This window comes from Ochotona princeps, chromosome 13 (assembly GCF_030435755.1).
Source record: "Ochotona princeps isolate mOchPri1 chromosome 13, mOchPri1.hap1, whole genome shotgun sequence".
Classification (NCBI taxonomy): Eukaryota; Metazoa; Chordata; class Mammalia; order Lagomorpha; family Ochotonidae; genus Ochotona; species Ochotona princeps.
This window is the reverse complement of record NC_080844.1, coordinates 45,476,128-45,488,790: the sequence shown is the minus strand read 5'-3', so window position 1 is coordinate 45,488,790 and position 12,663 is coordinate 45,476,128. Positions and strand designations below refer to the sequence as shown.

Genomic DNA, 12,663 nt, shown 5'->3' with positions numbered 1-12,663 from the left:
TGAGTCCTTGATTACCCTTCTAACAAATTAAGAGCTACTCTATTTCATCACTTAGCATTGCAAAGATCAGTCTTCTTTCAGTGTCTGAAGTTAATTTTGCAATTGAGAACTCAAGTTTGAATCTTTGCATTTCTTTTATTAATTCCTACTCTTCTGCTAAAATCTGAATACTGTCCATTTCTGTTACTTTCTCAGCATAAGATGTGCAGTATGCAGGGCCTGTGGCTCTTTGCTCGCTTGTATATTGTTGCTTTTCTCACAACTCATGGAGACCTGTACGGCACCAGCATTTTCTGGAAGCTCTGCCCATAATTAGTTTTGCAGAAGTGCAGCCATGTTACATCACTGCTCAGGAGGCCATGCAGCTGTATTCTGTGTGCTGCTTTTATGAGAGGAAAGCACATGGCAGGAAAGCAAGCTGATATCAGGTATTTTGATCTTTTTTAAAGAAAGCAAATTCCAGGGTAATTTGGAGTCATTATAGATGTGACCCAAATGAATTACATTTACCACTACAGCACAAACTATAATTTGCTACATAGGCTTTAAGAAATAGTCTGTTAATCAGTCATAGGAAGTAAAAGTTAAGATGATTTTTTAACATTTTTGCTTTTGTTAAGGGGATTTCGGTGTATTAAAGGATATTAATAGATAAAAATGTCACCTCTACAGAAATAATTTCAGCTTAAAGGTTATGGTTCTTTGCAAAAGTGTATCTGACAGTATTTTAAATATATCTTCAAGAAAGAATACATTATAGCGGAAAACTGATTTTAATTATAGTGTACCTTTGATACTTAACTATCAAGGATTAAGAATTATTGGCTTGCATTTACTTTTAACATATTGGTTACTCATTACTATGTCAATTAATTCCATAATGATGTAAATTTTTGCTGATGGTATATTGGAGCTTTCAATTGACTGGGATGATACTCTGCTGGCTCTGTCTTCAGGCCAGAGAGGATAAGAAGCTGTTGAACTTGACTGGACAATAAGATGCTGGACTCTATGTTTGGTATACGCTTGCAATGGGGGAATCTCAACTGAACTTGAGCTGTAGTTATGCAACAAGGTGGAGGAATCCACCATGGTGGGAGGGTATGGGGAGGGGTGGGGAGAACCCAAGTATCTATGTAACTGTGTCACATAATACAATGTAATTAATGAAGTTAAATAATAAATAATTAAAAAAAAAAGAAAAAAAAGAATTATTGGCTTGATTATTCTGTTAAATAAGAACTGAATCAGAATTTATTTCTAAGCTAATAATAGTTGTTATTCATAGACTAGAACTGGCTAATAGAAGGGGACTGGTGGTTGACAGAGGGTGAGGATACAGGCTATATAGAAAATAGAAACCAGAATCAAGATTTCCTTCAAATATAGACTTCCAGGGAAACTTCTCCATCTGGGCTTGCCTATCACACTGTTTCTTTGGCTGTCCTGAGTAATCCGCTTGTTTGTCTTTGCATGGCTGTCATCTGTAGCTTCCAACCGGATCTTTTACCTTCTCTGATCTCTGTGGCACAGATTGTACTTTTGTAGCTTTTTTTCTACATTTGTCTGTGAAGTAAGCATGTTCATGCTTTTACTACTTGCAAGAAAAGGAAATATTCCAGAAACAAAGGCCTTTCCTGTCTGTGCCCAGGATTCTTTTTGTTTTTTTGCATCAGTGGGAAAAATGTCTTATATAAGTGCTACTTTCATTTCAGAGAAAAATAATTATATTGGACTTATCATTAGAGTTGGGCAGAGGCAGTAGCTTGGGTGATGCAAGACACTGCCTGGGAGGAGATGGGTGAGGAAACTGAAGACACCAGGAGTCACTTGTATTGGGTTGCTGGGTGGCAAGAAGGGCAGGGATCCTTCTGCCCTAGAAGACAAAAAAGTAACAGAAATTGACAGGCTGCTTTATTGAACTTCAAAAGATTTTGTTCTTTTATCCCGCAGAGAGACTTTCACACAAATGATAGAAGACAATTTGAATTGCCTTGGCCACTTAAGCACTATTATCCGTGAAGCAAATGAGGAGCAGAGCAGTAGTGTGATGGTGAGTTTTGTGTGGATATGGACATGTGTTTGAGGTATGTTGGGTGTAAAGTGCTTAACTTTCTAAGCTAGTCTTTATCTGGCATTCAAGAATCACATGTAGGGAATAGAACTCAGACGAAAGCATTTGAGGAATATCTTTAAATTCAAATCCCCAGATGTTGTTACTCAGGGATATATTACTATTGTGTCATTTGGGGTCAAGATAAGTTAAATGGTAAGCTATTCTTTATTATGTGACCACTGAAATGGAATGATTTATACTCCTTTGTTTTGGTAATCAGCTTTCTCCAATAAAATTGTGTATAAAATGAATTATGTTAATATAGTTGAATTTAATAAGAGTGCTTATATTAAGGTTTGATTAGACTATTGATTTATTAAAACTTGTAGAAATTCCCATAAAGTATTCACTAAATTAATTTTTACTGCATTTAATCTTGAAATGTCAACCCCATATTTACTTTCATTAATAATAATAATATACAAAAAACTTGCAAAAGTTAAACCCATATTCTTACGATTTACAACATCTAATTGTAATTTTCTCATGCCTTGTTTTAGAGTCTAGATTGGAGTTGGTTAGCAGGATGATAAGCCACTTGTGCACTGACCCCAAACCTGTGGAAGTTGTTGCTGCACACATTGGAAATTTTTCACCCATCTTCAGATATGTCAGCTGGAGAAATGGCAGTGATCATAAACTACACCTGATTTTAAAAGCGCAATGCTTTGATTTTGAATATTTTTAAAGTCTAAAACAAATAGGATTTTATATAGAAGTCACTGGACTTGATGAAATATATTTTTAATATCTAAGCTACTTATGGTAATCATTATGACCCATTTTTCTAAGACTTCGGAAAACATTATTTATTTAACTGACTGAAAGTAACTTTTAAAGTTTTTACTTTTGAGCATAAAGCCAAGTTTAGAGGAAACCTCATTTGGTGTTTTGGCTACCTGTGCTTCTGTGGAAGAGACTGTTCACAAGTGCACTTTGTGGCATCATATGGAGTGTTCTCGATTTTTAATTTTTACAGTTCTCATCTTACAGAAGGGATTGTGCATCTTTGCTTTACTACCAGTTGACTCTCTTAATCATGGTGTGTGCTCTGTTAATATGTATTTAAGATGTACATTTAATAATATCAGAGAGATGTCTGTTAATTTATAATGTATTTCAAAGGTTATAGTTATGAGTTTTTTCACTTGTAAAAATGATCATTTGTTTAAACAATATTGTGTCTTGTGATATGTTTATACATCTATATATACATATGTATATACGTCTGCACTCCTTTGTAATTACAACCCCAAAAATCTAAAAAGCTATGAAAGCAAAGTTTTTATCCCATAAACCTGTAACAAAACACTTGCAAATATAATCTAGACTGACATTTATTCTACTTATCCCATTTAGTGTGAATATCGATTTATTTTGCTGCAGAAAAAGTCACATGTGTGATCACTGCAGGGGGTGAGAGGGGTGCTGCCAGACTTGGCTGAGGGTTCGTGTAGAATGGCGTATGCACTGAGTTACCTTCCTCAAATCTGAACATTTCATATTTGTGAAGTATCTGGCTCCACAGATAAACAACTGTGGATCTCTATTATCTGCTAAATAATTTTAGAAGCTATTATTTGGTTTTTTTTCTTTAATGTGAAATGCTTTTATATTATAGTTTTTCACTTTGTGTATTAAATGATTTTTAAACTAACTCTTGAACTTCTATTCATTATGATAGGTTTTTATAATACAATATTTAAATATGTTTTAGGAAAATGTGAAGGTTCCAAGAGGTAATATTGAAGCACTGAATAAAACAATACTTTCTCTATACTTTCAGAGGTTAGCCCATGGTCAGTATAGGGAAGCTTCTTTCAGTGACTGTTTTCCTCTGATGTCAAAAGTCATGTTTATATCTTGTCCTATAAATTGATGTCATAGTCCTCTCCATTTTGCTAATGATGTCATTTTTCCAGTGACCCAAATGTGAAACCTTGTTTTCTCTCATAGTTTTTAATCATCACTGTTGCTCTGTCAGTTGCTCTGTCTGTCTACTTTGCATCCCTAGTTCCAAAAGGTTTTTTGTTTTTTTTTTTTGTTTTTTTTTTTGTTTTATGTATTGAAGAGAAAATCAGTAGTTGCCATCTACTAGTTTACTGCCCAAATGCCTGCAACAGCAGAGTCCGGGCTGGGTCTGAAAGGAGGAGCAAGAGCCAGAAAAGCAAGCCTTATGTCTCAGGTGGTAATGGGAACTCAGTTACTTAAGAACAGTGCTGCCTCCAGCATCTGATTGGTTGGAAGCTGGAGTCGGGAGCTGCAGCTCAGCCAAGGCACTCCAGGGTGTGACATGGGTGTCTTGATCACTAGGCTAAATGCCTGCTCCCCAGAAGGTTTGCATAGTAAATACTGCTGGATATTTCCTGCTTGAAAAATAATAAACTAGATGGCAAGATCAGAAACAGTTAACATAGGTTATACAATAAAAGTGCTTATTTAGGGTTCTCTGATCATTTTTATTTATTATTTATTTATTTATTTTATTTGAAAGGCAGTTAGGGAAGAAGGGAGAGAAACAGAGATCCATCCACTGGTTCACTGCCCATGTTGCCGAAGCCAGGAACTTCATCTGGTCTGCCACGTAGGTGCAAGGATCCAAGCACTTGGCCAACCTCTGCTTCTTTCTCAGGTGCATTAACGAATGCCCAATTGAAGGTGGAGCAACTGGGACTTGAACTAGCATGCATATAAGACAGTGGCATTGCAGGCAGCAGCTTTACTCACTGTGCAACAACGCAGGCTCCAAGGATGCATTTTGAAATACCACTGTGTGAATTTGTAAGGAGATCTGCTGTAGAGTAGTGGCCATCTTGAGATGTCAGGGCAGTCTGATGTAGGACCCTGCCAGGTGTTATGAGTAGGAGTGGACTACTGCAGTGAGATTACTTCCAAACTGTTACTTTGATGCAAACTGGACCCCACTCTTTTTTGTTCAGTCACAACATTTCTGAGTTGAGTGGAAGTTGTGAAATACACATTGCATTCATCAACCTGAGGAACACTATGCAAAACTCTGAAAATATATCCAGAAAACACAATGGCTTTAGCAAGTTATTTATTTTTTGGAAGTAAAACAGCTAAGCTCTGCAAATACCATTTATCTGGAAGAAGGCCCCCGCCATTGCTGTGAAATAAAAAAATCAAATGTGTGATACTGTTAAGTCCCTTATTAAAGGAAGTGATTGAAGTGATGTGGCAACAGTTGCTTTAATGAGGATAACCTTGGGCCTACAGTTTTGCTTTCTTTTTAAAACTTTCAGTATTTGTTTTCTGTTGTATTTAGATGTGAGTGGTGAAGTATTTTTTTTTATTTATTTATTTTATTGGAAAGGCAGATTACAGAGAAAGAGACACATCTTCCATCTGCTGGTTCACTCACGTGGCCACAACGGCCAGAGCTCAGCCGATCCGAAGCCAGGAGCCTCTTTCGGGTCTCCCACGCAGGTGTGGGGTCCCAAGGCTTTGGGCCGTTCTTGACTGCTTTCCCAGGCCACAAGCAGGGAGCTGGATGGGAAGTGGAACTGCCAGGACATGAACTGGCACCCATTTGGATTCTGGTGCTTGAAGTGATTGTGCCAGGCCTTACTGTTTGTTGACTACTTGGCTTTCCTGCCTGCAGTCTGTCTCCTCTCAGGCATTTTGCAGATTCATTGGCCTTGAAGCACTGCTTCCCCTTCTTCTCTGCACGACAGGCTGGCAGCCCCAGCAAACCAGTCAGCCTGATCAGTTGTGGCCTCACCACGAGCCTTGGAAGGCACAGCCATTTCTGCCCAACCTGCAAAATGGACTGGGCTTAGTTTCCTTGTATTCATCCATCTCTTGCCAGACTCCACCCTTTTCCTTTACCCTCTGTGTTCTTGGTAACATATGTACATGATGCAACATTTTTAAAAGTACACTTCTGTGTGCATGTCCAGTGGTCCTCTCAGCACAGTGCGTTCCTGACTTTCAGAATCTGGTCCTATCCCAGCCCGTGGTGCCACTACTTTGCAGCCCACGAGGCCTCTGGAAAACTCAAGTGCTCATTGTTTCTTTGTAAGTTCCCGGAGGGCCGCTTTGTCCCTCACATCATGTGCTTAGCCCACTCTGCCGCTTCCTGGGTGGTCTTAATAAAGCCCTAACTGGATCAGCATTCTGGCACATCACACACACACACACAGAGCTTAAAAAAAAACAGTAATAACGAGTGAATGAAGCACTTAAAGCAACCAGTTCCCTCTTCTGAACTTTACTGGCAACAAGTTTGGATTCCGTAGTTAGTACAGGATCCGTGCCTGAAGCACGTGTTCCCACACTGTAGGGCTCAGATACCCCGAAAGACCAAAGAAACACGTTAAGGGTGTGGAAGCGGGTTCTCCGCCTAAGGGCAGAGTGGCCCTTTCTCTAGGTCCGCCAGGAGCGCCTTTCCTCCGGCCCGGCAGCTCACCAGCGGCGCACCGAAGGAAGCAGCCGCCGGTTCGAGACTTTTTGTTCCACTCGCTTTCCCGTCTGGGGCGTGGGCGGGGCACTGCGGCGCCGTGCGTCTCGGCGCAGGCGCAGTGTCCGGGCAGGAGGGCCGGCTCCTGGCGGCAGTCGGCGCGGCCCGGGAGGCGGCCGCACGTGCGGGCGGAAGCGATGCGTCACTGATCGGTGAGGCGCGCCCGAGGGGTTGGCCTCCCCGGCCCCGGTGCCTTCCGCAGACCGCGTGGCGGCGGGGAGGGGGAGTTAGGAGGCGCTCCGTGCGGGCGCGGCCCGTCGGCCGCCTGGGCGCGGAGGAGGGGACGACACGGGAAGGATGAAGGGAAGAGGGCGCCGTGCCCACCCGCCCAGCCTGTGAGGGGGCGCCGGGGCTCCGGAGGAGGGAGGGCTCGGGCCCGTCACTCCGGGCGCTGAGCGTCCTTGCCTCCCTGGCCCAGGAGAAACCAGGATGAATATGACTCAAGCCCGGGTGCTGGTGGCTGCCGTGGTGGGGCTGGTGGCCGTCCTCCTCTACGCCTCCATCCACAAGATCGAGGAGGGACACCTGGCTGTCTACTACAGGTGAGGGGCGTGCGCGCGGGCGGCGCGGCTTCCAGAGCAGGTGGCAAGGGGAATCCGGCTGTAATGGAGTCGGGCCAGTCCCTCGGCGAGCGCCCACAGTCGGGACAGGGGGATGCCTGGGCAGGCTTCTGCGGAGCCCCCTGCAGGTGTCGGTACCTCTGTGCTCAGCTTGTGCAGAGATCCAGACTCCTTGCAGGTTTTTCCGAGTACACAGTGAACTCCATTCTTTAGGAAAGGGAAAGAAGTAGGTACCCTACGTGTAACTGAAGAAGTGCCTGAATCATGTGTAATGCATAGAGCTGTGCGGGCTTTGAGTTGGCTGCCAGAGCTGCTCTTAGAAAATGTAATTCTGTTTAGGGTTGGTTCTTAAACTTGTTTTCATCGATGAGATCCCAGTGTCTGGTTATGTCTTGAAAGACTGGGAGGACCATGGCGGTTGTTACTCCTTGGACCTAAAGGGACGGAAGCCAGCATTGCTGAGCCCCCTCCACTCCCTTCATTTCAAGTGGAAGAGAGGACATGATGCTCTGTCTTGGGCTTCCACCCCCGCCCCTTGCAACGTTAGGTATCGACAGTTCCTTTTTATTCTGACTGCAAAGAGGGAGGCTAGTTGGTTGAGAAATTGGGGTTGTTGGTGTATTTTTAAAAGCTCCAGCTTTTTGATTGTTTCCATAATTTCTCCCACCACCACCGCCCCTCAAACAAACAAACAAACAAAAGCTGCTACTCGCGCGTTTAGATCCACCCTGAGTCATGGAGGAGGTGAAGATTTAGTGGTGTGTGGTAGCCAGCACAACTACAACAGAAGAAATGACCAATGAATTCCGACTTCCTTCCACTGTAACATTGTCCTTCCAACACCGAAACCAAGGAGGGACCAGGTCGGGGAACAGCTGTCAGAATTAGTGTTCAGTCTCAAGTTTGCCTCTTTTTAAGTTTTGACTTCTTAGCTAAGTCCAGTAAGTTTATCACTCTTTATGTAAAACGGGAGTTCTTTATTTGTTCCCCAGATGCCTTTGCGTTACGTCCAGTATGTGCTTTCGTAGTTCCTAGATTCCAGAATTTGATGAACAAACCTGCATCTCTTTATAATCTGCCTTTCACCCTTTTTGTTATTTTTAGATAGAAGCTTGGTGTAGATGAATCATGGGTCTCAGCTTTTCCTCTTTCCTTGAAAGTTTGTGTAGTCTTCTTGTTTACAGCCTGGTAATTAAATATTATATTCTGTACAAAGTGCAGTAGAGTATTACAGCCTTTATCACCAGTGTCTATGAGAAGGTCAAAGACCGGGGGGAGTACTCTGACCCAGAGGGTGTCCTGGGCATCCAGAGGTGTGGTCGCTGGCACCTAGAAACCAGCTGTAACACAGGCAGCTTATTTTGGTGTTTTCAGCTTTACAGGTGTGGTAGGTGTTTTAAGCAGCAGTTGTTCACTCCGAGCAGCTCATTTTAGTGGATTTAGTGCAGTAGCATGAGAAAGAGTGTTGCAGCATTTTAGATTCAGAAGGAGAATTTCTCTCTCTCTAATTTCACCAAATTGAAACATCTTTTCGCAGGGGAGGAGCTTTACTAACTAGCCCCAGTGGACCAGGCTATCATATCATGTTGCCTTTCATTACTACCTTCCGATCTGTGCAGGTGAGTGATCTGAGGGCAGCCCCACACCGAGGGCAAGTTGAGCGCAGCCCCACACCGGCTGGACAGGTGTGACAGGAGGAGCTGCCACCCACGTGGGTGGAGGTGGATTTCCTTATTACTCAAGCAGATGGCAGTATTTACTTATAGGAGTTAAAGTTCAGAGTACAGTTGTCACAGCACAAACTGGTTTTGAACAATCTTGTTATCTTGACGTGAATATAGAGTATGAACTAAGCAGCTTGGGAAAACTGACTTAGCATATAGTGTATAGCAAGTTTTCTGTTGACTGCTGTCAAAATAAAAGCAAGAATTAGGAACCCGATTAGAAGTACAAATCACTGATTGCTTGGCTTAGTCCAGTGTTTGACTTTCCTAGAGGCAGGCTCTTGGTACTGTTAACATGGAGGATCTGAGTTTTGATACATAGCTTTTTTAACCTCACATTTTTTTGCTCAGTATATTAAGCACAATTTCTTGTGGAACTTTAGTGAATGTTGTATTTTGACAGTATCCCAGGATATTTACAGTAAAGTAGTTGAAATGAGTCTCTTGGCCATGGAAAATGCTTGATAAATGTCTTTTGACATAAGATGATAAAATGGGATTAGGCTGTGACTTCTTGTGCAAGCTCATTGTGATCATAAATCTTTGGTTTTGGAAGTTTTATCGACCATTTGCTGCTGATTTTTCATGACTCAAGAAAACTGAATGTTATTTAAGCTTGTAGTTCTAAATCTAGGCTTCTTGCTGAATGAGAACTTAATTTTGAATACTTAAATCCTTCAGGTTTCCTTCCAGTTTCCTTTAGAGAGTTTGGGGAAAGAATGATATCTACTGAAGTAAAATGAAGTGTCTTCCTCTAGTCACCGATTTCCATATTGTTTTCCCATATTTATTTTTTATTCTTGCCAGGGTTGATGCGCTCACCGCTTCACTCACCGTCTCGGCCTCCTGCCTCTTTTAGGCTAATTTTTTTTTTTTAATTCATTAATTACATTGTATTACATGACACAATTTCATAGGTACTGGGATTCTCCCCCCTTCACCCCAAACCCTTCCCCCATGGTGAATTCCTTCACCTTGATGCATAACCACAACTCAGGTTCCGTTGGGATTCCCTAATTACAAGCTCACACCATACAGACTCCAGCATCCCACTGTCCAGTTAAGTTCAACAGCCTCTTAGGGAGGCCCTCTCAGGTTTGAAGGCAGAGCCAGCAGAGCGTCACCTCGATCAATTAGAAGCTCCAACATATCATCAGCAACAGTCCAGGTACGATGAGACTGTGCAGAGTCCACTGATTGACATAGTCTATCTTAGAGTTTCCCCTTGTCCAGTTTTCCGCTGCAAGCATACAGCTGAGGTGGTTGATTGATCTACTCCATCTTCCATCTTTTCTTGGTTAATGTTTTGATTCCTCCATTTTGTTCAGGGGAATCCCCAAAGAAACTTTGAGGCGTTCCCAGTCCAGGCTCCTACATGTACTACTAGTAAACACAGTGCCCGCCACAGTCCATCACTCCGATCAGCTGGTGGTTGTAACCCCTGGATTGGATCTATTCTGCGCCCCGACCTCCATTGGAACCAATGAGTATTGCAGCTCTCCCCGGCTCTGCCCATCACACACTAGTCCCTCACCTAAACCAGTGGGAGGTGTGCTGGTTGGGTGCTGCATTCCCTACTGGCACAGGCCATTTCGCCTTGGCATTCTGTGTTGTGTGCTGTTTTTTTATTGCAACCAAACCTGGCCAGGCCCCCACACAGTTCCAGCACTCGGACTTGCCAGTGGATGACGCAAACTGACTCAGCCTGGTCTGCCCCCAACCTGAGCCAAATGTATGCCAGTGGGTCACTTTCCATAGCCTCTTCTGGGTTGTTTACCTCCATGCTTCCTGCGTTTATTTGTTGGGTCAGTGTCCTGTCAGAGGAGCTGTTCAGATTCCTCCATCAGACCCCTTTCTGGTGTCAGGCTTCACGCATACCAGCAGGTCCTTCGGCCAGCACCGCTCTTCAACCCATTCTGGTTCCTGCTGTTGGAAGTTTCAGCCCAGCCACGGCTCATCCATACCCACATATAGCTCATATATGGCTCAGTTGGGGTTGAAACCTAGCCGAGCCCGTCCCACATCTATCCTGGTCCTCCAGAACACCAAACTGTGTTGCGGTCTAACCCGGCCCGGTGCGTCAAGTCCGAATCCATATTTGTGCCAAGGGAGTACAACTGTGACCCGACCAGAACTCAGCCCCCTTCCAGTTCCTGCGCCCCTTAGTGGTAAGCTCCACCCAGCCAACGCCTCCCCCAAGCTCCCCAACCAGGCCTGTTCCCAGCCAGTGTTAAGTATGCCAGAGGTTGCTCTGGGTCAGCCCAGTGCGCCCCATAGACTGTCATGCCTCCTGCATAGACTCCACCCGCCCTTCTAAACCATCCAGTGGGGTCAGAGTTTCCAGGGGATTGGTCCACACATGCCTGACACATTCTAGCCCCGAGTATGGTTCTTGAATGCCAATCAATGTCATAGTCCTGCCTTCTGTGACCCCTCTGCTGATCCCTCATCCTATCAGGTAATGGGGTATCCTGCTGGACAAGCCCGGAATTTTGCCTTTTGAATGAACTGGTGTTGGCAATCTGCACTATAAAGTGACTACAGGTTCTTCAGATGAAGCTTTACTGCCATTGAGAATCTTAAGGACTAATACACATTCTCAGAGAACTGTGGGTTCAGCATGTAGCGATTCATGTAGCATATCAAAGAAACCAAATTCCAGAACTTCCTGGCCCAGCGGCCAGCAGGCACAGCCTGGTGCCAAATGGCTCACTGGCTGCCCGGGAGCTGCTCACCCCATGTACGCACATATGTGGTGGTGGTAAGCTTGGCTGTGCTAGCCTGGAATCGTGGCGGGGGACCTGAGCCCTCCAGGCAGCATGGCTTCCCCCGAGGTTGAAACGCTCAGGCCCCACCCGGATCCTCCTAGCTCCTCCCCCACTCCAGCCGCATGGCCCTCTGAGGAGTTCCAGATCCGCTTCTCAGAGTCCTGGGACAACCCTCCCACTCCCAAAAGAGGTAGGCTAATTTTTCAACCCAAAAACTCTTTAGTTTTCTTCCCTCCTAGAATTTTACATATAACCAAGTCATCAAGCCCTTCCTCTGTTGTGTCTCCAGAATTTATAGCTTTCAGTTTCAATGCCCTTTACTAAATCGAACTAAATAAATTGTCCAGCTGACTTTTTTTGCCTCCAGATAAAATGGATAATGAGGATTTCATCACAATTTGAACAAAAGAATTAAGTACAACCTTTTTTTTTAAAAGATTTGTTTTGTCACCATATGGGATGAGGTAGTAAGAACCCAGACACACCAGCCAACTTTCAGGACCCTATACATAATATCACTATGTCTGCATCTCAGCATTTTGCCTCATTTAAATTTACCCCTTGCCTCCTGTCAAGCCAGTTGTCTTCCTGTCGCCCATACATGCAGTTCATATTTATCTTTCTGTGTTCAGATACAATATTTATTGAATTTCAGTTGTTCCTGTGTCTTATCTGTTCTTAGTTCTCCCCATTTAGACCTGATTTCTAGAGTTTCACTTCAGTGAGAAAACCGTTAGCTTTTCTCTCTGACTTAATACTCAACAGTTGAACTTGTACTCTGTTGCTGTGTACCTGTTGGTGGGTTGCTTTGTAAGAATCTCCTCTCCTGTGCTAGATTGTGAGCTCTCTGGAAACAGATGACTCTTCCTGTTTCTTTTGTGCTCCATAGAATTGTCCATTGCCATGTGCGTGATAGATACAGTGTGTCCAGGCTGTACTCATTAGATCCGCCCACATATCTGAGGCTTTAGAATACAGTGTCATTCTAGATCTGAAAAAAGGTGTGGTGGGGGAA

General features: G+C 43.7%; 2 protein-coding genes across 7 annotated transcripts in view; both read left to right on the top strand.

Moving 5' to 3' along the window:
• The window catches only part of CHUK (component of inhibitor of nuclear factor kappa B kinase complex), a 36,263-nt gene extending 32,490 nt beyond the window's left edge, over nt 1-3,773 (top strand). For 2 of the 4 annotated variants that reach the window (XR_009246461.1, XR_009246460.1), the window contains exons 20-22: nt 196-428; nt 1,954-2,053; nt 2,617-2,635. Coding sequence is in view for 2 of the 4 variants with exons in the window: in XM_058671121.1 (XP_058527104.1) it covers nt 1,954-2,053; nt 2,617-2,646 (130 nt within the window). In the remaining 2 variants the exon portion in view is untranslated. Of the gene's footprint in view, nt 1-195; nt 429-1,953; nt 2,054-2,616 lie in introns of all 4 variants that reach the window. The other 2 variants (XM_058671121.1, XM_058671122.1) reach the window with 1 other exon arrangement.
• Nucleotides 3,774-6,612: 2,839 nt separating this feature from the next.
• ERLIN1 (ER lipid raft associated 1) overlaps nt 6,613-12,663 on the top strand; it is a 31,479-nt gene continuing 25,428 nt past the window's right edge. The window contains exons 1-3 of one of the 3 annotated variants that reach the window (XM_058671185.1): nt 6,638-6,748; nt 7,015-7,138; nt 8,694-8,775. In XM_058671185.1, the coding sequence (XP_058527168.1) occupies nt 7,026-7,138; nt 8,694-8,775 (195 nt within the window). In that variant the 5' untranslated portion in view covers nt 6,638-6,748; nt 7,015-7,025. Of the gene's footprint in view, nt 7,139-8,693; nt 8,776-12,663 lie in introns of all 3 variants that reach the window. The other 2 variants (XM_058671186.1, XR_009246465.1) reach the window with 2 other exon arrangements.